The sequence below is a fragment of the Ictidomys tridecemlineatus genome, chromosome 7, assembly GCF_052094955.1.
Source record: "Ictidomys tridecemlineatus isolate mIctTri1 chromosome 7, mIctTri1.hap1, whole genome shotgun sequence".
In the NCBI taxonomy this organism is placed as follows: domain Eukaryota; kingdom Metazoa; phylum Chordata; class Mammalia; order Rodentia; family Sciuridae; genus Ictidomys; species Ictidomys tridecemlineatus.
The window spans coordinates 195,503,418-195,525,327 of NC_135483.1; the positions used below are offsets into that span (position 1 = coordinate 195,503,418).

Sequence of the window (21,910 nt, forward strand, 5' to 3'; positions counted from 1 at the left end):
GGTGCCTGCGTTGGGAGTCTGGCTGGAAGACAGTCTCCTAGTTCTGAGACTTGCAACTCCACCAGAAAAAACAAAAACGGCCCCCTCAGATTGTGTTTCAAGATTAGGTTGTGTATGTTAGCTCAGCGCTGTTTATCCATGCTTATCCTTCTGGACCACACATACGAGAACCAGAAACTTCCCCAGGCTTGCCGACTTGTGGTCACTCCAAGTCATGTTCTCTCCGTGAAGCACAAGTCTGCGAGACATTTTACAACCTCCACTACCAGGGATGGAGTCAGCCCTGGGCTTGGGGTGGAGAGTGCACTGGGTCTGCCCGTTTGGTTCATGTTTTGGAGGAATCTGGTGTATTCCTTGCAACTTCCCTTTGAGGTCAATCCTCTTGTCTGGGAAGCCTTTGTGGGGCTCAGAAACTGGAGCTTCAGGACAGGGGCAGTGGCTGCAGGACAGTCCTTTGCTGCAGGACTCACGAAGCTGCTTATGAACAGAAATCAAAACTTGAGCCTTCTCCCAGCCCTACCGACATCACGTGTGCCTACCTCCAGCTTCTTCGCTTGAGCTGAAAACCACAGCATCAAAATCTTTTGTCCAGTCTTTTTATACGATCTCTGAGAAGCTAAAACTTTATTACCCCATCTACTAGAACACCTGGCTTATTTCCATAAGTTAATAGTGAGGAGAGACTGTCCTAGTTTCCTACCAGCCTTTCCTTTTAAAAGGTGAAAGAAATTTAAAAGACACGTGGCCATTCTGACGGACGGATTGCTCAACTTGTCTCCAAAGGCAAACTATAATTCAACAGAATTCAGTTCTGAAAGTAGGCCACTCATCAGCCCTTATTAAACTCCAGTGTGTAACAGCCACAATTCCCACGTGAATCACTGACCCTCCTAGTAACTCTGTGCTTGGCATCTCTATGGGCGGTCCTGTGTGCGGGGATGGTGAACATGCTGGTGTGTGCAGACACGGGGAAGGTCTGTCGGTGGAAGAAAGCACTCTGACGGGAGGCCTCCACTGCCCAGCAGCCCCAAAGAGGCGGGTGTGGAGTTACAAAATGCTCAGAACCATCTAATTTGATTTGAATAGATGAAATGGGATGCATCCACGACAGAAGCATGAGGTAGAGAAATGAGCATCATTTCAGAGACTTACAGTGGAAAAGAGTAAAATGAGGAATATACAAGACAGATCCAAGAGCCACACAAGATAGTTCAGAATAATAAAGTGCTGTTGCTTCTCTCGATGCATAGTAAATCTATGCCACCTGCTGACTTGTCACACAGCCTCAGCTGCTCCTAAATCTAGCACAGCATGAAACCAGCCACAAACACCCTCCATCAGAATTCATTACAGAAGTACCCATTGTAACCCAAGATGGTCCTCCTCCTGAATGGGGTGACACAGCAAAGGTGATTGAATTGTTCTCATCTGTTCTCATATGTAGCAGAAACTTATGCTTTGGGGTCTGTAAAACAATGTCATACCTAAAATCCCATGGAAGACCACGGGGTAGGTCTGCCGGGCCAGCAGGCCCCCAATGATACGGTCAGTGACCGTAAGGTTCTGCCTCAGAACCAGGGACTGGTCGTGGGCCAAGGTGACAGCAAGGTCATAAAAATAAGAACTAGGGGGCTCAGGCTTCTCCCAGTGGAGTTTGGCACTGTTTTTATGTTACTACCAAATCTTTTGCTGCATACACTTAGGCAAAACAGGGACCTCTTTAGTGATCATCTCTCAAGGACGAACAAGGCCAGCAACAGCTGTGTGTACCCAAATCATGGCTGCCCCGTCGCCGATAAATGTTAGCTGAGCGCACACCTGGGCTCAGCACCCGAGAGAGCAGGACACGAGAGCAAGCCAGGCTGTGTGCTCAGGACCTGGGACCACAGCACCCCAGGGGTCACATTCAAACCCAGGCATCTCATGGCTCCAATCTGGACCATCCTGTTTTCTCCCAAGCAGTTTCATTTATGGGAGTGAATCGTAGAGGGGACAAAGCCTGCTCTTCACACCACCATAGACCACCATCAACTTGAGTCTCCAACAAGGCACAGAGGATTCGGCCTGGAGCCAGAGAAGCAACTCCCACTCAATTTCCTCTGCAAATCTGGTGGCAGGCAAGGTACAGCTTCATTTACAGCTGGGAACATGCAGACTGACACCATCGGGCCTCTCGGAGCCAACTTGGAACTTTGCCCATAGAGGTCATGGGAACTAGACCCAGGGGAGGAGCTAGAATCAAGACTTTGAAAACTTTAAAATTCTTGGAAGAATCCCCCGAGTGCCCCCAGAGCACCTCATTTTTTAGCTTACCTGTCTCAGTAAGAGCCAAGGGTTCTGTGTTCACCATTAGATTGATGGTCGCACTAGAAGCTGACCTTGCTGGTTGTGGAGGCGGAAGTGGAAGCTGAGTTTTCTCTGTAAAAGAAAAATGCGTGCAAACCTAGGCAGACCAGAAACCAGCCGCCGAGAACGCCTCAGCAATCCAGGCACAGCGGCCTTCAGGGTGGGCCACGGAAACGGGATTCCGAAGTCCCCATGTGCTGCTTAGGCTGTGGTCTGCCAGGTGACATGGGTTACCAAGCAGGTGGAGGAAACCCTTTCACCTCCACTCACCTCTTCCACAGCATCCAAGAAAACCGAAGGCCAGGGTTGGGCAGGTCTCTGACTCCTGGGGATGCTGAGCCTGACCAGTGGCTGCCAAGGGGATCACCCCCCTCGCCCTGTGATTCCCCCCCTCCCCTGTGATCCCCCATCTGAGTCACACTGGCCTGAAAAGAAGAGGGACCTTGCCTGCCCCCACCTCCCTGGAGCAGTGGGGGTCAAGAGGAAGGAACTCAGAAAGAGAGAGAGGGCCCCTGGGTTGCGGCTGGGAAGGCAGTCTTCAGCGTTGGGCCGAGCTGGCAGAGCATGAGACTGGGGGGCCAGGGAGGCAGAGGCTGCTGGCCTCGCTGCCCTGGGAGCGAGTCCTCATAGTCTCTCCATTGCTCCCTAAGAAGGTGGTGACTCGCGGCTACTCTCCAGGGCCAGGTGGGGCAGCAGAGACCCCCACCTTAGCAGGCTGCTCTCAGGCACAGAGAACCTGGTTTCCTGCGTGCAGCAGCCAGAACCCAAGAGCCAGAGCACATTCACATGGAACCCTCTTTTATTCTGTTGCTCTATAAACTCAGGGTGTGACCAAAGCACCCGGGATTCTTATTTTTCCATTTAAACGTGGCTGGTACTTCAGGATAGATGCCATCACAATTGCTCCCTCCTGTCCCTCTGGGTATCCCATGTAGAAAGCAGGCCCCAGCTGCCCGTGAGGCCACCTGTACTCACTGGTACTGAAGCTTCCTTGGTAGATGGCTTTGACCTGTGACCGCAGGTAGCAGACCACCACCACATGGTAGGTCTGCCCGGCCAGCAGGCCCCCAATGACGCGGCTGGTGACTGTGAGGTTCTGCCTCAGAACCAGGGACCGGTCGTGGGCCAAGGTGACAGCAAGGTCATAAAAATACGAACTAGGAGGCTCAGGCTTCTCCCAGTGGAGTCTGGCACTGTTCTCGGTGATCTCAGATACCTGGACTTCTCGGGACGCCTTAGCTGAAAGACAGACCAGAGCAGAGCGCGGAGGTAAAGAATAGGGCCCGTGGGACTGTGCCACCCAGCCAGGAGGACACCTGAAAGCCATGAGTCAGCACAATGGATCCGGAAGTTGAACTAATTTCTCCTTCAAGCTCCTGAGAAATACTGTCACCCTCAGCAGGCGTGAAACATGAAGTTCACTAATTAAGAATAATTAAAAGCCTCATTACTCACCAGCAAGGTACATGACCTCCTTTTGAAAATCTCCATTGTTAAGGGGATACTTTGAAAAGGCGAGATCTGGAGAGCTACAGGAAGACGCTCAGGACCAAATGAGCCTTGCCATTTAAAATCTAAGTCACGAAACTTCAGGGCACAGCATGAAACTCTGTTAAAGGGATTTCTGCTTCCACTCTGCTCATGAACAGAAAGCAATTCCCACCTTTCCTGAGCACACATATTCTGCCTGATGTTCCTCTACAGGGTGACTTTCTTAGCATCTTTTAGTATCCACTTGGAGGAAGATGACCCATACACGCTGGGCGCCTCCAACCCAGCTACCTCTCGTACCTGTCAGAGTCGGACACGCATCTCTCCTACGTTCAGGAGGAGCCTGCAGGGTAGTCTTTGGGCGGGGATGATCACCCAGATCGTAATCAATACGTAATGTTGCCACAGTGCACAGCCTGAGACCCTATTCTGTGACCATATGCCTCACCGCAGGGACAAAGTTCACGATCACCAAGGGCGACCACCAACCACATTCCGACTGCAAACCGGCCTCCAAGGGCACCCCCAGAGGGGCCTGGGAGCGTGTAGCAAGGCAGCCCCAGCTGGGCTTCTTACCCAGGGGCTTGGCAGCAACTGGCTTGGTGGCAGCTGGCTTGGCCTGGGACCTAGGAGCCTCGGGCTTGGTGGCTGCTGGCTTTGCAGGAGGGGCAGGGGGTCTCACAGCTGCAGGTTTTGCCGCTGCCGCTGCCGCTGCCTTAGCCACCACTGCAGGTCGTGCCGTGGCCGGCTTGGTGGCCACAGGCTTGGCAGCCGCAGGCTTAGCAGGGACAGGTCGTGCGGCAGCTGGCTTAGCAGGCGGCAAGTTCACAATGGTGGCTGGTTTTGTTGTGGTGGTCACCGGCTTTGTTGTGGTCACTGGCTTCGTTGTGGTCACTGGTTTGGATGTTGGACTTGATGTAACATTATTTGGAATGTTTCTGTTAAAACAGATTAAAGGTTACCTCCGCCTGCAACTTTGCATGTTATCTAAGTAGGCGACGACATCAACCCAAGGATCTATGGGAAATGTGCTGTTTTAGCAAAAATGCTTGCCCTATATTTTTTTTAGAGATTAGGCATAGTATTGCACATGTTCAAAGTTTCTTAATTTTAGAATCTGTAACACTAATTAAAGATATTGAATGGCATCTAAAACTAGAATCCTTAAAAATAAAGCTTACATGGTACTATAAGAACATCTGACATCTTATTTTCAATTTATTTTTAAAAGATAGAAACAAGATATAAGAGAATAAATAATATTAATAGTGTTCTAATTATAACACTTAACAAACTGAAACATACATTCAAATTAAATAAAATTAGTAATTAGTTATTTTCACTGTAAAAAGGTGTCCACTCATCAAAATGCCATGTTGAACTAGAAAGTTAAGTCAGCATATAACATTTTGCTCCTATGGCTCATTGTTGGCTGAAAATGTGTGTATCTTTTGTCTGTGTCAATTTTTGTGTATATGTACAAAGCAACAGTGGGCTGGAGTCGTGGCTCGGCGGTAGAGCATTCGCCTAGCACATGCGAGGCCCTGGGTTTGATCCTCAGCACCACAAAAAGAATAAATAAATAAAATAAAGTTATCGTGTCCAACTACAACTAAAAAATAAATTTTAAAAAATCTACAACAGCATCAAACAATGCAGCAGCACAGATCCATGCTTCATTCTTGCTTTTAGATGAAAATTCAACTACTTTACAGCTGTATCATGCTACAAATCATATGCAGGACATTTTCAAGCTGATATCATAAAAGTACAAATACTGTTACTTTGTTCATTCAGTTCTCCTAAAGATGAGACAGTTGAGCCAACTTTAGAGAATATTTCAGAAAAAAATGGGGTCCATGGAAGGCTGGAAGAGTCCATAGAGCCTGTGACCCTGGATCCGGCTGGGCGGGCATCCCAGTGCCTGGGGAGGGTCGTAGCTGCCTTGGTCATGACTTTGAGCTCACTAGGCAGGGATCTGGCACCACTCCCTCTGACGATGGGGGCAGGAGCTGAAGGACTTACAGGGTGATAGAGAGAGGGTCTGCAACAGAGAGAGGTGGCTCTCCCGCACCCCCAGGTCAGCTGGGGAACTGACTTTCATTTTCCAAGGATGGTTTCACTTCTCATCTGGTGCAAAGAACCTCCACCCCCACTTAAGTGTGACATACTGTGGCAGTCCCTTAAGGAGCACAAACGGCTGACACCCACATGAGCTCAGCTCCTGCAGCCATGTCCCCCTCCACCCCACCTAGCCCTCTCATGTGGCCACATTCTCCTCCTCTCTGTTCCTAGAGTTGGCACCAGAAATGGAGCAGGGCATGGGCCATGGAGCAGGTCCACAAGCCGCAGCACCACGGTACCGTGGTCCTCCAGTCTCCCCGCTCTCGTCCCTCTTCCTGGAAGGCATACATGTTGCCTCCCAGGGCTGCCACCTCCACACGCTACTGCAGCATTAATAACTGTAAGATTATTACAATTATTAATGCTTTGCTTAATCCTTTTTTGTATTCAGTTCTTACAAAATCCTATCACACAGGGCTGGGGTTGTGGCTCAGTGGTAGAGTGCTTGCCTAGTATGCATGAAGCACTGGGTTCAATTCTCAGCACCACATAGAAATAAAAACAAATAAAGTAAATGTCTATCAACAACTAAAAACTATTTTAAAAAAAAAAAAAGAAAAGAAATCCTGCCACACTAGGTACGATACACTATTTGGACATACGGCCTCAAACATCTACCTTCTCTGTGTCCATACTCTGAATAATGTGACACGCCAGGTACTCTCTTGTCCTAGTTTTCCACCTTTAAATCTAAGCCAGGTTTTGGACATGGGTTTTGGCTAACAGATGTGGTAGAAGTCAGCAGTGTGCCAGGTCTCTTAGGTTTCAAGATTCTTGGCACACTGCCACCGTCTTTCCATGGTACCAGCCTGGTCACCTTATAAAGAAACAGGCTAGCCTGCTGGAGGATGAGAGACCCATGGAATAGAGGTGAACCAATCCAGTGGAGACCATTCTGGACCTGCCAGTTCATATCTACAAATGGCTGACCACAGCACATTCAAGAGATCAGAAGAACCACCCAGCTGAGCCCAGCCAGAATTCTAAGTGAAATAAATAATCATTGCTGTAAGCCATTCCACTGAGTTTTAGGTAGTTTGTTATGCAGCAAAAGCTAACCAATATAACAAATTCTTTAAGAACATCCTACATTACCTTTGAGACATCATACTATCTGAATTTTAATGTCCTCCTCCATAAAGTTAGAGGATGACCTCTGCATTCCACCTATAGCACCACAAGTTTTTCAAAAATAATTATAATCACTTACACTTGTTTGTGACCAAACTTCATAGCAGTTACTGGTTGGTCCCCTTGGAACCAATCACACTGTTTCCTAATATCTGGGGACAAGTAAAAAGCATTTTCACCTAGAGAAAAACAAGAAAAAATATTTTAACTGCACATGAGTCACATGAAAATTAAAATCAGTCTGATATGACTAGAGATAATGCTTAGTTGGCCATAAATATTTATCAAATTGACTGGTTCTTCCAGACAAGCTAAGCCCAGTGATGCTATCCATTAAGGGTGATGGTACAAGATTCAGACCACATCTCAGGCCAGTAGGTTCTTTTTGGTATTTGAGTGAGTGGGTTAAGGATGGTATTCACTCAATGTGAGGAAGAAGACGGGAATAGAAGAAAACTCATGAGGAGAGCTTAGCAAGTTCCAAACTCCAAACATCAAATTACAGTCCAATTACAGTTAACATTTTCTCAGAGCGTTGCTCGATACACTTTTGTTTTTAACCTTCTGAAGACAGGAACAGCGATCCCTGGGTGAATTGTGGCTTTCCTTTGCTTCTCGTTTCCCTGGTATGTTCTGGGGAAAAGGCCTTCACAGACTTTCCCTTGGACCATAAATATTCAGCGGGGCCCTGTGTGTTCACACTTTGTAGAGCCCCCCTTGGGCTGATACACAGCCTCTGCTTGTTTGACTATGCATGGTACCAGACCCACCAAAAAAATGACCAGTGGTCCAGATAACACATGGCCCAAGTTTGGCATCCAGGTTCACCAAGCACAGGCCTTGGGAGAGGGTTACCCACAGTGATCTGGGGCAGACAGGGTGAGTTTTGATGCATTTGAGAAGAAGGTGGGGGAATATTCCTGGGAGGAAGATCCCCAGTGGCAAAGATGCAGGGGAAGCAAGCGTGGGCTTGGTGACTAATCCCAGATCAATGCCCCCACAGGATACACTTCTGTAAGGCATCAGCTTATTGGGGCATGAATAACGAATGTCTGCTTGACCCCCGTGCCCACCCAGCAAACCTCTGGAACACCAATAGCATCTTATGGCAAGGAGGTCCCCATCAAATTTGGGATTAAAAATGAGTAAAAGAGGACCAGGACTGTTGTCTGTGTGTCCCCTGATGACGCTGGCTCCTAAGAGCATCTCTAGCATATGACAGGCATCACATCTACTTGTTGAGCAAAGGGACACGTGCATGTCTGCTCACTGGTATCTCTCCTGTGGCTCCCTGCCTGCCCCAGTGGCCTGGACTCTGGGGCCAGCAAAGAGCATGGCCAGACAAGTGCAGGGCTCCGCAGGACTTACTGCTGACAAAGGATGGCAGCAACCTCCCAAAGCGCATCAAAGGCTCCTCGTTGAGCTCAGTCGACTTGTCCACTAGTTTGAAAAAGACGTCGTTGGGCTCGCTGGCAAAGCCATACACCTCCTTGACGTTCACCTTCCTGCCAATGCCTAGGACCACAAAGAAGTAGCCCTTGCACTTGGCCTGGAGGACGGCTCTCTGGGCCTCCTCCAGCTGCTGCTGCTGCATCTTGCCCGTCAGCATCAGCACCACGATCTTCAGGTCCCGGGGATTGGGGGCGCTTTCAAAGACGTTCTCTATGGTGTACTCGATGGCACTACCCAAGGCCTGGGTCCCCTGCAGCTGCGTCATGCCCCGGCTCAGGAAGTCCAGCAGCTTCTCCTTGGAGCCGTAGTCCGTCAGGGAGAACTCCACCCGCACAGGCGGCACACTGGCGTTGCTCACAGACTCGAAGGGGGCTTGCTGCACCACGGCCACCCTGGCAAAGTGCTGCGAGGCCTTGGGGTCTGGGCTCAGGTCCAGCTGCCTGACCAGGTAGCCTATGTACTTCTTCATCTCGTTGAACTGGAACAGAGTGGTGGCCTCCGAGCTGTCCAGGATGAAAGCCAGGTCAATGTCCTCATCGCTGCCTGCTGCTCTCCTGTCCCTGAAGGCTGGCCTCCAGCTGCCAAATCCGCAGGACGGGTCGATGTTGCAGATGTCTGCAAAGAAGCACGGCAGCCCACTTATCCTGGGGCTCCCGCAGCAGCCCTGTGGGCCTCTCTGCTGGGAGTCTGGGCACTCAGAACTGCCACCCAAGACGGAGACCTATGATCTCTCAACTTGATTGTGGCCAGACATCAGCACTCACCCCCTAAAACTCATGAGAAGAACCAATCAGTAAAGCACTCCCTCTGTCATCACCAGACCATCATTTCAAACGAAAAGGGAACGTTATCTCCATTCTGTGCCACTCTTTGAAGAAATAGGTTCTAAAAGGTCACTTTGGCCAAGCATTTTAATGCCAGATTTTAAGGCTGTAACTGGAATGGGGCCACTTCTCCTCCGACTCCCTCCAGAAGAGAGGCCCTGGTGGGGAGGTCCACTTTAAATACGGAGGCCCCTCGTCGGCATTCCACTGGCCCCAGGAGCCTCTTAGCTCAACTCCAGCGCTTCAGACAGCTCACAGTCTCACTGGGGTGCCCCCCCCCCCGTGGCCGTGGTCCTGAATCGCAGTGGATGGACTTTCGCCTGGAGAAGACCTTACCCAGGCAAACGTGGCAAGTGAGCACGCTCTTCAGGAAGTCCGTGAGGTCCCTCCTTGCCGGCAGGACGAGGGCGTGCCCCACTGCTGTGTTGTTGATCTGTTTAAACAAAAGGAGAAGCCTGGTCTGGGAGGGCTGGCGACAGGGAACTATTTGAACGTAGAGGAACAAATCCAGGTCACATCAGTGGACCGACTTCCCAGGGGCTCAGAACCTTCCCGCCTGGGCCGGGGGAGGGGAGCGGCGCTGTCCAAGAGCAAGGCCCAGGGCTTGTTCTAAGGGATGGGCCGAGTTCAGGTCCTCCTCCTGCACCTTCCGCTGGGCCTCATGTGAAATTACTCAACCTCTCTGGGGTTCTGTTTCTTCCGCCATATTACAGGGTCAGTGGTACCTTCCCGTTAAAGGAGTTATTTGGTGGATTAAATGAGATCATGTAAGTCAAACGTCTGGTGTGTCCTCTAACAGATACCGGGGACTTAGATATTGGATCACTTTTAGCAACAGCAGCAGCTGGCAAATGTGAGCCCCATCCGGTCCCCACCCTTTGAGGCTTCGATAGTGACCAAGCCCACAGGACATCACTCGCAGAGGGAAGAGCTCTGCCCATCACAGTGGCTGGCGTGCAGGCTGTCACTACTCGTCAACTCGAGTGAGAGAGTGAAGGACAAAAAAAGAATCCTTTCTTCTTTCCAGAAACCCCACTGTCAAGAATCACAGGTGCGCCAGGTCACTCCGCCCACGTAGGGAGGAGGCGTGAAGAGGGAACCCTCACACAAACACAGTTCCAACTGGACCCCAGGCCCAGGGTCCTGTGCTCACACTGGACCACACAGTCCCGCAGGATAAGGCACTGAGGGACGGTGGCCATGGCCACTGTCCCCTGCCCATGCAGGCAGAGGGCACCAGAACACCATGTTGAAGGGAGGACACTGGACACCATCACCCCAGCCTCCCCTTACAGGAGAGAGACCTAGGGCCCTGTGAGGGCAAGCAGGCCAGGAGGGGACCCAGGTCAGGGGGTCCTGCCTTTCGCACCCCTTGACCACATGCTTTGGACAGACCCAGCAGAAGTGGCCCTGGATAAACATTAACCCATCAATTACAGCAAGTCAACGTTAGTATCAGCTGGGAAGGGCACATGTCCCAGAGGCCCAGGGAAGGTTGGCCTGGCCGTGCACATTGGGACCAGAAGGGACACAGCCACACCACCCTCTTGGGAGGCAGAGGGAATCCACCAACGCTGATGCTGGACTCGGTGACGAGGCCCAGAGCCTCACTAGCGGGTCAGAGCTGCAGACCGTGAGGAGGGACCTGGAGGGGTGGCTGGCGCTGCACCGGTGCCAGAGCCTCGGACACCTCCAGAGGTCCTCAGCTCGGCCTCACCAGGACGCGAGTCCACCCTGGAGAGCGAGCGGGGTGTGCTGAGAAGTTCCCCGGGGCGGGAGGAGGGGGGCCGCAGCGGCCGCGGAGCCCAGACCTGCAGGGCGCTGACAAGCTGCCGGTCCTCCTGGCTCGTGAGGAACAGCGGGGTGATGCCCGCGTCCGAGAGCTTGAGCACGGCCTCCCGGAGCTGCGGGGAGGCCCTGGTGGGCTTGTTGCTGAAGAAGACGGCCACCTTCCGCATCAGGAACCCACTCCTCACACGCTTAAACGTGTTTCTGGCCACGAAGGACATGGCTGTCTCCAGGCTCTGCTGCTTGGACGTCAGTGGCACCTGGAGGTTCCTGATGCTCTCCAGGAGGGCGGACTTCTTCCTGGAGTCGGCAAACCTGATCTCTGTGGTCACCTCGCTGTTGTAGGTGACCACAGCCACACGGGCCCCCCTGGGGCAGTTGCTCTCCGCAATGGTCAAGCCGTCCACCACCTTCAGAAGAACGTCTCGCATGCGGCTGAACGTGTCCTGGGTGACCCCCTCAGAGGTGTCCAAAGCAAAGGCTAGCTCCGTCGGGAAGACGGGGCACTCCAGGGGCCCTGTGGAGAGTGGCGGGTTGGCAGACAGTACTCACGGGAAGGGTCTTGTCTCCTCAGAAGAGAGCGGCCACCGCAGTCACTTACCATAGCAGCAAGCTAGAAGGAGAAGGAGGAGAAATGGTGAAGGGCGGCTCTGCGGCTTGAGGGTTCAAAGGTAAAGATAGCCGTGTCAGGGCCAAGGAGGTCTGCACTTACGGCATTTGTCTTTGATGCTCTGGACCAGGGCACATTGCTTTAAAAGAAAACGGAAGAGCGTGTGAGGAGAGCGGGAGCAAGGCCGGCAGGACAACGGTTTGCTCTGGACGCATGCAACTTACGTCAATGGAGTCGCCTCGATTGCCTTTGTGACCCTGTAAAACCAAGGGAGGACAGGCTGAGGGGCGCAGCTGTTGTGCGGATGTGGCGTTCAGAGGAACTGCCTTTGGCCCACGCTAACGTGACGGAGCGAGGCAGACCCTTGGTAACCTTGGCCACTCCAGCCGCTCGCTCTAAACTCGCCTCGATTGCTCGGACCGCACAGCAGAGAAGACCCAGAACAGCAGTGCGTCCTTGGGGGGCAGCCGGCTTGCAGAGTAGCTGCAGACCCTCATCCTAGGGGCCTGTCACCCATGAATGGCCAGTGCACACCGGAGCCTGAGCCTGGATACCTTCTCCCCCGAGAGGAGAGCTGGCACACAGGAGCTGGGGGGAGGCTTCACTAAGCCATCCCAGGCCCTCGGCGTCCACAGCCTCCCGTCTCCACTGGACTGACCCCACCTACCCCCGGCTCTAAGGACAGAGCTAGGCTGCCTCAGCAGCTCACCCCAAGGCCCCACACCCTGACGGCCACCCTGCTCCACCCAAACAAGACCTTCATCTGTCCCTCCAGGAGTCACTTGTACAATCCAAAGTCACCTGTGAACCTCATCAATTTCAATCAGAAACAAAGTAAAATAAGGACACAGCGATATTAGTAAGAGTCCTCCTGGCTCCTGGTGGAAGCACGGCTAGTGGCTTCTCAGCCACTCCTCTGGGGATCCCATGGAGATTCAGTGGGCAGAGGGAGACTCCCCACACCAGGACCTGACACAGGTAGACCACTCCATGAGATGCAAACAAGACGCACTGAGTGTGCTCTTGTTTCCCCTCTCAGGCCGATATCAGGAGATTATAAGGCAAACCACAGCGTTCCCTGGACTGCAGAGAACCTCAGGAAACGCTTGCTTTTGGTTTACAGGCTGGGGATCAGATCAGGACCCGGTGCCTCCTCAGCATAGGCTCTGCACCTAGCCACACCCAGCTCCCAGGAAACAGGTTGTCTAAAGTTCCTTGTTATTCCAAAATTCAAAGGTTTTTTTTCCCCATTATAATATCAGAAGGGCAGTGTTTTTTCAAAAAATAACCAAACCCAGCCCATTCTTGTGAGGAAAACATGGGGAGTCTCTAGGGACCCATGGAAGCCCTCAGCCCTACCCACCCCTGGGCTCAGGTGGAGCTAGATGGGTACTTACGGATGGTCCCGGGTAGCCAGGGTCTCCCTTCTGTCCGACGGCCCCCGGAAGTCCTGAATTTCCCTAGAGTGGGTAGAACAGACCCTGTTCATTCCCAGCTCCTGCAGCCGGGAAGGATGGTGAAGGCGATCGACCCAACGTCCCACACCCCCACTGAGTCCCCACTCAAGGGATGCAAACGCCCCACAAGTCAAGTGCAGAACAGGGGACCTGGACTCTGGTGTCACTTCACATGACTGTGTTCTCTGGCAGGTTCAGGTGGGACAAAGGCTTGCCCACCAACCAACCAAAGGGTTAGCTCGAATGCCCAAGAGATTCGGTAACCGCAAACGAGTAGAGGATCTCTCGTGTGGATGACTGATGGTGCTTCCAACTCCACCCTGAGTAAAAATGCCTCACTGACTGCCTTCGCTGACCACGTGTACAGCGCCATCACCCTCACTGCCCAACTGCACTGCAGGCTGCAGATTAGTCTTGGCCATGTTCGCCTCCACCTAGAGCATGGGTCCCTAATTCCAGACCCGGGGCAGTCTTAGGAGGGCAAGGAAAGTCCACTGAAGAGAGAAATCCAGATCCGGGAGCAGCTAACAGAAGAGGAGGCTCATGGCCAGAGCCGCAGAGCCTGTGGCCCAACCAGGAGCCCTCGTAATGGCCCCGACACCTAGCAAGCCCTGCTGCCACTGTCCAGGGCCCTGGCCAAATGTGACTGCACGGACTCCCAAAGTCCCCCGACTTGAGCCTCCCTCACGCCCCACTGGGGGTACCTGGGGGCTGGGCACCTTGAGGCATCCTAGGGGAGGGGGCTCTGAGGACTGCCCAGTGGGCAGGAGGGCAAGGAGGAAGGCCGCAGACCACAGCCACAGGGGGCCATGAGACACTGGCCTAGGACCTGGGGCTCCTGCTCTTTCACCCTGTGGTGGCACTGGCCAGGCCCAGGGAAGGGCGATTTCCCGGGCCTCGGCAGTTGGTGATGCTGTTCTGCACGGAGCCATTCCCAACCCACGGCCCAGGCCCAGGCGAGCTCACCCTTCGGCCTCGGATGCCTTTGGGCCCAGGTGTTCCAGCTCCCCCCGGCTCACCAGGGACTCCCTGGAAGAGAACCAAAAAATAGCACATCAAGCTCTGGAACAGAAGGTCCAGCTGGGGACCGCGGGCAGGACTGCCGTGAGGCGTCTCGACCACACTCTCCAGGACAGCCAGGTGGTGACGGACTGGCTTCTCCAGGGCTGCCAGTGTCCAGGTGGCACTTGCTGACAGCCTGGGTTATTGAATCAGCAGTGAGAGAATCCCGGAAGCTACGCATCTTACAGCTTCTGAAGTCCTCTGGTTGCACTCTCACTCCAGGGAACCGCACAAGCGCTGTGCTGTCACCTCCTTTTGCTCTTAGAAGAGGGAGTACCCCGGAGAGGGTGGGGTCTTTCCCAGGGAGGTGGAGTGAGTATGTGGCGACTGAAGCCAGGATGATGTGCTTTTTGGTTCACAGACACACGGACTCCTGCAAACCCCGTGCTGAGGCTCCATTTCCAGGGAAGATTTACCTTTGGTCCTGGGTACCCAGGGAATCCTCTTTCTCCCTGTAAAACACAAATAAGTGACTCAATATTGGGTACCAACTTAAAATCACCTAAAATAAATTGACCTTGAAAGGAAAAAAAGGTCTGTAGAATCATCAAACATAAACATCTATCACTAAAATACAATAAGATTTAAACAGAGAATTCTCTAAGTCATGAGACAACAGGGACTTTCCCAGAGCCTCACAGGACATACTTTTTTGCCTCTGCGTCCTTCACTGCCAACTCCATCTCGCCCGTCATCTCCCTAGAAGGAAAAGGGAACATCACTGCCGGTGCCCCCGTGGCCACTGAAGGCCACCTTGGCTGCCCTGCTGCTGTCCTGCGCAGACAGTCCCTGAGGCCCTGAAATGTCCCCAGAGCAGGACCAGGAGAAGGAATGCGTCCCGCCCTCCCCCATCCTACAGGTGGGTGAACAAAGCCGTGTCCAGAGGCGGAGGGCACAAAGGACCCCTTAGCAACCCCGGGCAGAGGACTGCGAATATGGAGAAGGACCAGTGCTCTGAATGAGCGGCTCGCCCTCGAGAAGTGCAGCCTGCGAACATCAAGCACTGCTGGACGCAGAGCTCGGCAAACCAGGGAATCCTAGAGTTGGAAGGAATCTTGGGGCCAGCTCACGAACATCCTCCAGGAGTCTTCGAGGCTACTAAAAACAGGGACAATGAACCCAACTCTCGGGCTCTCTTGGCTCCCCTGGGCCCAGAGCTCACTCCCCCTCTCTGAGCCCCTTCCTGTCCTCCCAAGGCACCATGTCCAGATGACTCTCCTTCCAAACGCCTCCTCTCCATGCCCAGCACCTGTCCCCAGGCCTCTCCTGTGGGACATTCAGAACGGGCACCGTCAACTCCTCGAAAAGCATCAGAACAATTTACATGAAATCTACATTGATACATCTAAAATCAACACTCCAATAATTTACAATTTTAAATAGACACCAAGAGCTAAAGAGCAATCACCCCAAATGTCCGGAAGCAGACTCAGGGAGAGGTTGCTTTCAGTGATCTGAATAGATCTTAAAGTCTGATTTTTCCCTCTGCTTCTGAGACTAAAAGTAATAGAAATAGGATTTTTTTAACTTCAATTAGCCGAAGACAAGAAATACAGAGAAATATTTTAGAACTTGGGGTTCATAACGTCTGATGAGCACGGTCTTTACAGAGTTTTCAGGTGTAGTGACTCATTTTAGAAAATTCCCAGTGAATCATAGGTCTCCTTTTCCTACACAGAAACATACATGACAAAACCACTGTTAGCGAGACTTGGATGAGTTTAGATAACCGTCTCAAAAATGAGTAATGATGATTTCTGTTCCTAGGATGTCTCATTCAGAAGAAACGTCTCCCTCGGACTGAGACTCACCTAATCCAATCCCACGTTAACCCAAGCACCTGAACTTGTTTGAAGGAAAGCAGGTCAAGGGTGTGGAGTCTAGAGCTGCTTCAAGCTCTGGAAAACCCCGCCTTCACCTAGCAGAGAGGCTCCCGCACTCCCTCCCTCGTCGCCAATTAAGTGAGACATTTTGAAACCTACTGGCTGGTTACAAGCAGCAGATTCCAGGATTTTCCGTCTTATCCCCAGTAATACAAAAAGCAATGCCCAGCCGCCTCCCGGGGGAACCGAGGTCCCAGCATCAGCAGCGCACAGAGTGCCCGGGCCTTACCGTCTCCCCGCGAGGGCCGCGGTTCCCGACTCCTCCCTTTGGCCCTGGCTCTCCAGGCTCACCCTGGACACGAGAGGACGGGGGGACATGGTGAGTGAGGCTGGGGCGCAGTGGCTCCAGCCCTGCTGCTGCTCGGCCACTGTCCCCCAGGGCCTCTGAAAGCTCAGGTTCTATGAGGTCATTTATGATTGCAATGAGGCAGGCGCAGAAAGACAGCGCCCAGGGTCCTCCCTGAAGTGCAGAAGCCAGGAGAACAACTGAGAGGAGAGCAGGCCGTGGTCAGGAGGCTGGGAAGGTGCAGGGGACGGAGAGGCTGAGCCACAGCAACCCACGCGACTGGGAAGGGGAGTGCGTCCTGTCGTGTGGCACAGGTGTCCAGCTTCGACCTCATCGGACATCTCCAGAACACTGGAGGAGTCAGTCCCGAGGTTCCCACCACGAAGACACACGGTGCACTGTATACCCACATCCAAGATCACACCGTACCCCGGACACATCGTTATCATACGTCAATCTAAAAAGTCACACGTCTTGTTTAAAACTGCAGCCTTCATGTGGAGCATGAGAAAGAAGGCAGAGGGCTGGCGCTTATTCCCCCAGGGCACGGGAACAGGCTTCTGGGGAAGAAAGAGTCCTTTTTCTCAAAGCCGACAGAGGCAGGTGCTCGGCCTTTGTGGCACAAGTCCCTGGGGTCTAGGTCTCTATGACTTCACAGTGCACAGAGCTGCTGCGTGTGCTCTGCCCAGATGTAAAAATCCTGGCACCCTGTGGTATTGAGACCACGCGGAGCTGTGCCCAGCTGCTCTGGGGAATCGGAGGACACTGCTCCCTCAGCTTGCGTCAGGCAAGAATGGACCAGATTACCAGCCAGCGGGGGGGGGCCTTGGTCAGGAGAGAGCAGCCCACTGGGCGGGTTGTGGTGAGCGCCGTGAGGGGGCTGGTGAGTGCTGTCCGCAGGGCAGCAGGGAGGAGGAGGCATGTGAAAACTAAGCAGAGTCTTCGTGAGGCCGAGGGGACATGTGCCTCCACCCAAGTCCCCGCCCTCGGAAAAGCTCTTCCTTGCTCCAGACAAACCTTTCTTCCCAGGGGACCGGTTCTGCCACGTTCTCCAGGAGCCCCAGCAGGACCTCCACTTCCCTGTGGCACAAGAAAAGGGGTGTGTCACAAAGGGCTCACCATCCAAGCCCACGGGCCCTGAACTCCAGCTCCTCCCTGTGTGGAGGTCAAGCCCAAGGGCAGGTGAACTATGCTGCCTACGGATCCTAGGCACTTGACCTTCAAAGGTTGATGTGCACAGAAATGGCTGGTGCCAGTCTCAGATATCAGCATGACCGCCCAGAGCCCTGGGTCAGGACTCTGCATGTTGCAGCTGATTCACATGCAAATGTTAGGTTCCCAACAAGCCCCTGACGTTATGGGACTGTGTTTCCCCTTCTACGCTCCACCCCACCATGGGCAGCTGGTATCCAGAGGTACTTAAGTGTCTGCTGAGTGAATGGGTAAATCAGTGAATGAGAGTAAACCTTACAATGGGTGCAGCCTACACAACCCAGCAACAGCCCTGGAGGAGCTGATGGGAAGCACAGTCTCATGGATGCTTCTGGGCTGTTGGTAACAGCAATTTTGCACCTGTGCCCTTGAATTCTTGGTTAACCAGAAGTTCAACAAATGTTAAAAAAATACAACCCAGAAACTTAAAAACTAGTTATTTATCCATTCTCAAGAGATAAAGGACTTTCTAAGCAATGACTGACAGCTGTCACCGAGTGGCCTCCACACCACACACTCCTGCACACCTGGTAGGTACACGAGCAGGGCCACCAGCTGACCAGCCACGGCCACGTCCTGCAGCCAGTGACGACATGGCTCCCTGCCTATCATCTTGGACATGAGAGAAACCTGAATGGGGTGGGGTCCTAGCACTGGAGCCCACCCAACAATGGCACCCTGCTTCTGCTCTTCCACAGCTGCGACACATGCTAACCCTGCGGTCACAGCAAGCTCACACCTTCTGCTCTGAACTGCAGGTGGAGGGACCCCACACTAAGAGCTGAATTAGAGGGGCTCTCTCTGGGGGCCCAGCGTGAGGTGTCTGCTAACATTGGCGTTTCTACCGATTTTAGTAGATTTAATTAGATTTTATCCAGTTCCATCCTGAAACTCCCGAGAAGAGGCACTTCCTCTCCTGTTTGCCACCCAGGGCTCACATTTGGGAGAAACAGATCAGGACGCAGAGGTCACTGGATCACTAAGAAATGGGGTCTCGTTTTCTCCCACTGAGAGGGCCAAAGATAGACCCAGGGTTTGTGTTGCAGTCTAGAGTTGAGAGACAGGCCCACCTGCAGTCCCATCACCCAGGAAGTCCCAGCCTGGCCAGGTTCTGGGCCATCTGTTTAGCTACAGAGGGGAGGTCAGATGGAGACACTTACCCGAGGTCCAGAAATACCTTGCTCCCCCATCAGGCCTGGAGGACCAATGGGACCAGGCGGGCCCTGAGGAGTGAAAGACCATTGTAAGTCCTGCTGAGGGGACCCATGTGACCTTTACCCACAGTCACCAAAGGTGGAGACAACCCAATCACTCAACAGTTGACAAATAGAACCACTGTGTCATGTCCACGCAGTGGAACATTACTCAGCCATGAAAAGGAATGAGATTCTGGCACATGCCACACATGGATAAAACTCAAAAATCTTTTACTAAGTGAAAGGTACCACACTCAAAAGTCACCCATGAAATGATTGCATTAATAAGAAATGTCCAAAATAGACAAATACATAAAAACAAGGACTGATGGTGACCAGGGGCTTAGGGGGTGACTTTGTACAAAGTCACTTTGGGGGCTAATAAAAATGCTTGAGACCACTGCACAAGACCAAAGGCACATCGTGCCCCCAACTACACATTGTCAAAAAGCCAATCCTGTGTGCATACCACCTTGATCTTAAAGCCACGAAACACCAGGGAACCTGGGCAGAGTCACAAGCCTGTGACCGCAGGAGCACCCACCTGTGCGCCTCTGGTGCCCTGCTCTCCCTCGAAGCCCAGCTGGCCTGGACCGCCCCTGTTGCCCTTTGGGACAAGAGAAGAGGAGTCAGCCTGGCTCACAGGGCCACAGCCCAGATGACAGACAGGGTCACCCCAGGACGAGACACCACACACACGGCAGCCACCTCTGCACATTACAACGTCTCTCACCCTGCCTCACCTGATCCTCAGGAGGGCTTTGTGAAATGAGGACGCTTTAGACCCATGCCTGTCCCACGCCTGTCCCTCACAGGCCAGAGGACCAGCTGAGGGACACGTCAGGGACATCCCCTGATCAGTCATGTCCCCTTCATTCCACCCCCACGCTCCCCTGGGGACCTTTCCCCTATTGAAGGGGCTGAGTTCGAGGGGCTGGCAGAAACAGTGGCCGTGACAGCCCAGGAGGGCATCTGACCACTGGGCTGGATCATCCAGCAGTGAGGGGCAGCGTGCCTCCAGGAGAGATGCCCAGCCTGGACTCACCTTAGCTCCTGCGGGTCCCCTTCGGCCAAAGCCGCCCTGTGGAAAGTCACACACTGTGAGAGGAGACGGGGACTCTGGCATGGACCCGGGGCCCCTGAGCCCAGCCCGGGTATCCCCACTGCTGGCCCCAGGGTCAGAAACTATGCCCAGGCATCGGGGGGACCCGCACCACAGAGAGCCCTGCTTCCTGGTCACTCTTAAAATCAAAGGGGAGTTTCGAATCACTTCCGACCCGCCAAGCAGCACAAGAGTCCCCAGCCAAGTGCAGTGAGGACGGCGGGACAGCGACCTGCCTCGCTTCCTGCCCTTCCTCAGCCACAGCGAGCAGCAGGGACAAGGACGACACTCGCTGCGTCCAGGTCCGACCCATCCCTGAACCTGGGCGTCCTGGGCACTGAGATCAGGCTTGTCCCTGGGACACCTGTTCCTGGACACGCCAGAGGTGGCTCTGGTTCAGACACGTGCCCTCGCCCATGGTAACTCGGAGGTTCAAGACGGGAGCTCGGGAATGTCCTGGATCATCTGTGCAAGGCCCCCTCCCAAAGGGGACACCCTAGAGTTTGGTGTGAGGCCCTAGTGCCCAGTGACTCGTCAGCCAGGCCAGAGGCAGGTGTGTGAAGAGTCACATCGCCCAGTGGCTGGGGGGACACAATCCATCTTCTGCCTCGTGCAAAGAATTGAAACCAACTGTCTGCACCCTGCGCTTTAAGTCATTTCAGGAAACTACTTACAAACTGAGTCGTGAGAGCTTATGGCCACCAGAAATGAACATTTCCACGTTTGTTTTTCATTGTGAAACTCTACAGCATTATAATGTTCAAATCTTTAAGGTAACATTTTCGATATTTGCGGGCCTGTGGATTTGGGAAGCATGACGAGTGTTCAGTTGATTACAAGGGAGCCTGTCCCTGAGAAAGCCCCTCACAGTCGGCCACTGGGACCTGAATGTGCTTCTGCTACTCCCACGGTGGCTGGGGACCCATTCCCAGCTGCCCAGGCCCAGCTTTCATCCTCGGTTCCTGTCAGAGCAGAGACCTGTCCTAGGCCATCGTAAATGCCCCGGTCTGTGGTCTTCTAGCAGCACAGCCCAGGACGGGCAGGTCAAGATGGCCTCAGAAATCCCTGTTGGGTTCCTCAATGAAGCGCCGCTGAGTGCCCGGGTACCAGGCAGTGCTGGGCAGATCAGTGGCACTTGCTGAGAATCACCACAGGGTCCCCAAAGCCCGAAGGTACTCACGTCCTTCCCAGTTTCTCCTGGACTTCCTGATACGCCGTCTCTCCCTGGGAGACCCTGGTGTGGGGGAAAGAATGGCGTGAGATGCTGACCCTCAGAGATGAGCTTCTAACCCTGGCACAGTGCCCGAAGGGGTCAGGAAGGGTCAGTCCCGGGGAAGAGCCCGTCTGCAGGAGGAGGAAGTGTCAGCCCAGGTCTGTCCCCACTTCCGCGAGCCTTTGGCTTGACCCACACTTCCACAAATACCTAAGGGGCATGCGTTCTGCCAAGGCACAGCCCGCCGGGCACCGGCTGCTCTGGCCCTGGAGATCCCTCAGGGCCGGCACACACTCGCCAGCCTCACGGGGCCTCTGTGGGGTCCACATGACCCTCACGTCAAAGGCCACAGCATGGCCTCTGCAGCTGCTGCTGAGCCAGCGTGAGAGTCATCTCTTCAGCCCCGAGCTCAGGGGGACAGGAACAGAGCACGGTACCATGGGGCCGATGTCGCCAGTCTCTCCTTTGGGTCCTCTCTGCTGGCTGTCCCGTCCTGATTCACCCTGAGAACAACATGAGCCAGGGAATGAGTCTGTGCATCAGGAAAGCCACGGCCCTAGGGCCCAGAAGTGTCAGCGGTGACGTGAGCACAAGGCTCTGCAGCACAGGGCCACATCCCACCCAGATGGCATCCATCCACTGTGACGGAGCCGAGCAGGGCGTCAGCAAGCCGCTCTGGGAGGAGAATGCCCAGGTCCCTGGAACCTGTCCTTCGCCACAGAGGCTGGGGTCC

At 53.5% G+C, this 21,910-nt stretch overlaps 1 protein-coding gene across 5 annotated transcripts in view; it reads right to left on the reverse strand.

Moving 5' to 3' along the window:
- Positions 1-21,910, reverse strand: part of Col6a3 (collagen type VI alpha 3 chain) — a 77,764-nt gene that overhangs the window by 5,624 nt on the left and 50,230 nt on the right. For all 5 annotated transcript variants that reach the window (XM_013359152.3, XM_040268062.2, XM_040268064.2 and 2 more), the window contains 21 exons: positions 21,615-21,680; positions 21,145-21,198; positions 19,908-19,943; positions 19,407-19,469; positions 18,827-18,889; positions 17,472-17,534; positions 16,398-16,460; positions 14,934-14,984; positions 14,702-14,737; positions 14,190-14,252; positions 13,164-13,226; positions 11,991-12,023; positions 11,869-11,905; positions 11,758-11,769; positions 11,180-11,673; positions 9,705-9,801; positions 8,461-9,159; positions 7,172-7,271; positions 4,414-4,775; positions 3,322-3,585; positions 2,314-2,418 (listed from right to left, as the gene is read on the reverse strand). In XM_013359152.3, the coding sequence (XP_013214606.2) occupies positions 2,314-2,418; positions 3,322-3,585; positions 4,414-4,775; positions 7,172-7,271; positions 8,461-9,159; positions 9,705-9,801; positions 11,180-11,673; positions 11,758-11,769; positions 11,869-11,905; positions 11,991-12,023; positions 13,164-13,226; positions 14,190-14,252; positions 14,702-14,737; positions 14,934-14,984; positions 16,398-16,460; positions 17,472-17,534; positions 18,827-18,889; positions 19,407-19,469; positions 19,908-19,943; positions 21,145-21,198; positions 21,615-21,680 (2,824 nt within the window). The remainder of the gene's footprint in view (positions 1-2,313; positions 2,419-3,321; positions 3,586-4,413; positions 4,776-7,171; positions 7,272-8,460; positions 9,160-9,704; positions 9,802-11,179; positions 11,674-11,757; positions 11,770-11,868; positions 11,906-11,990; positions 12,024-13,163; positions 13,227-14,189; positions 14,253-14,701; positions 14,738-14,933; positions 14,985-16,397; positions 16,461-17,471; positions 17,535-18,826; positions 18,890-19,406; positions 19,470-19,907; positions 19,944-21,144; positions 21,199-21,614; positions 21,681-21,910) is intronic.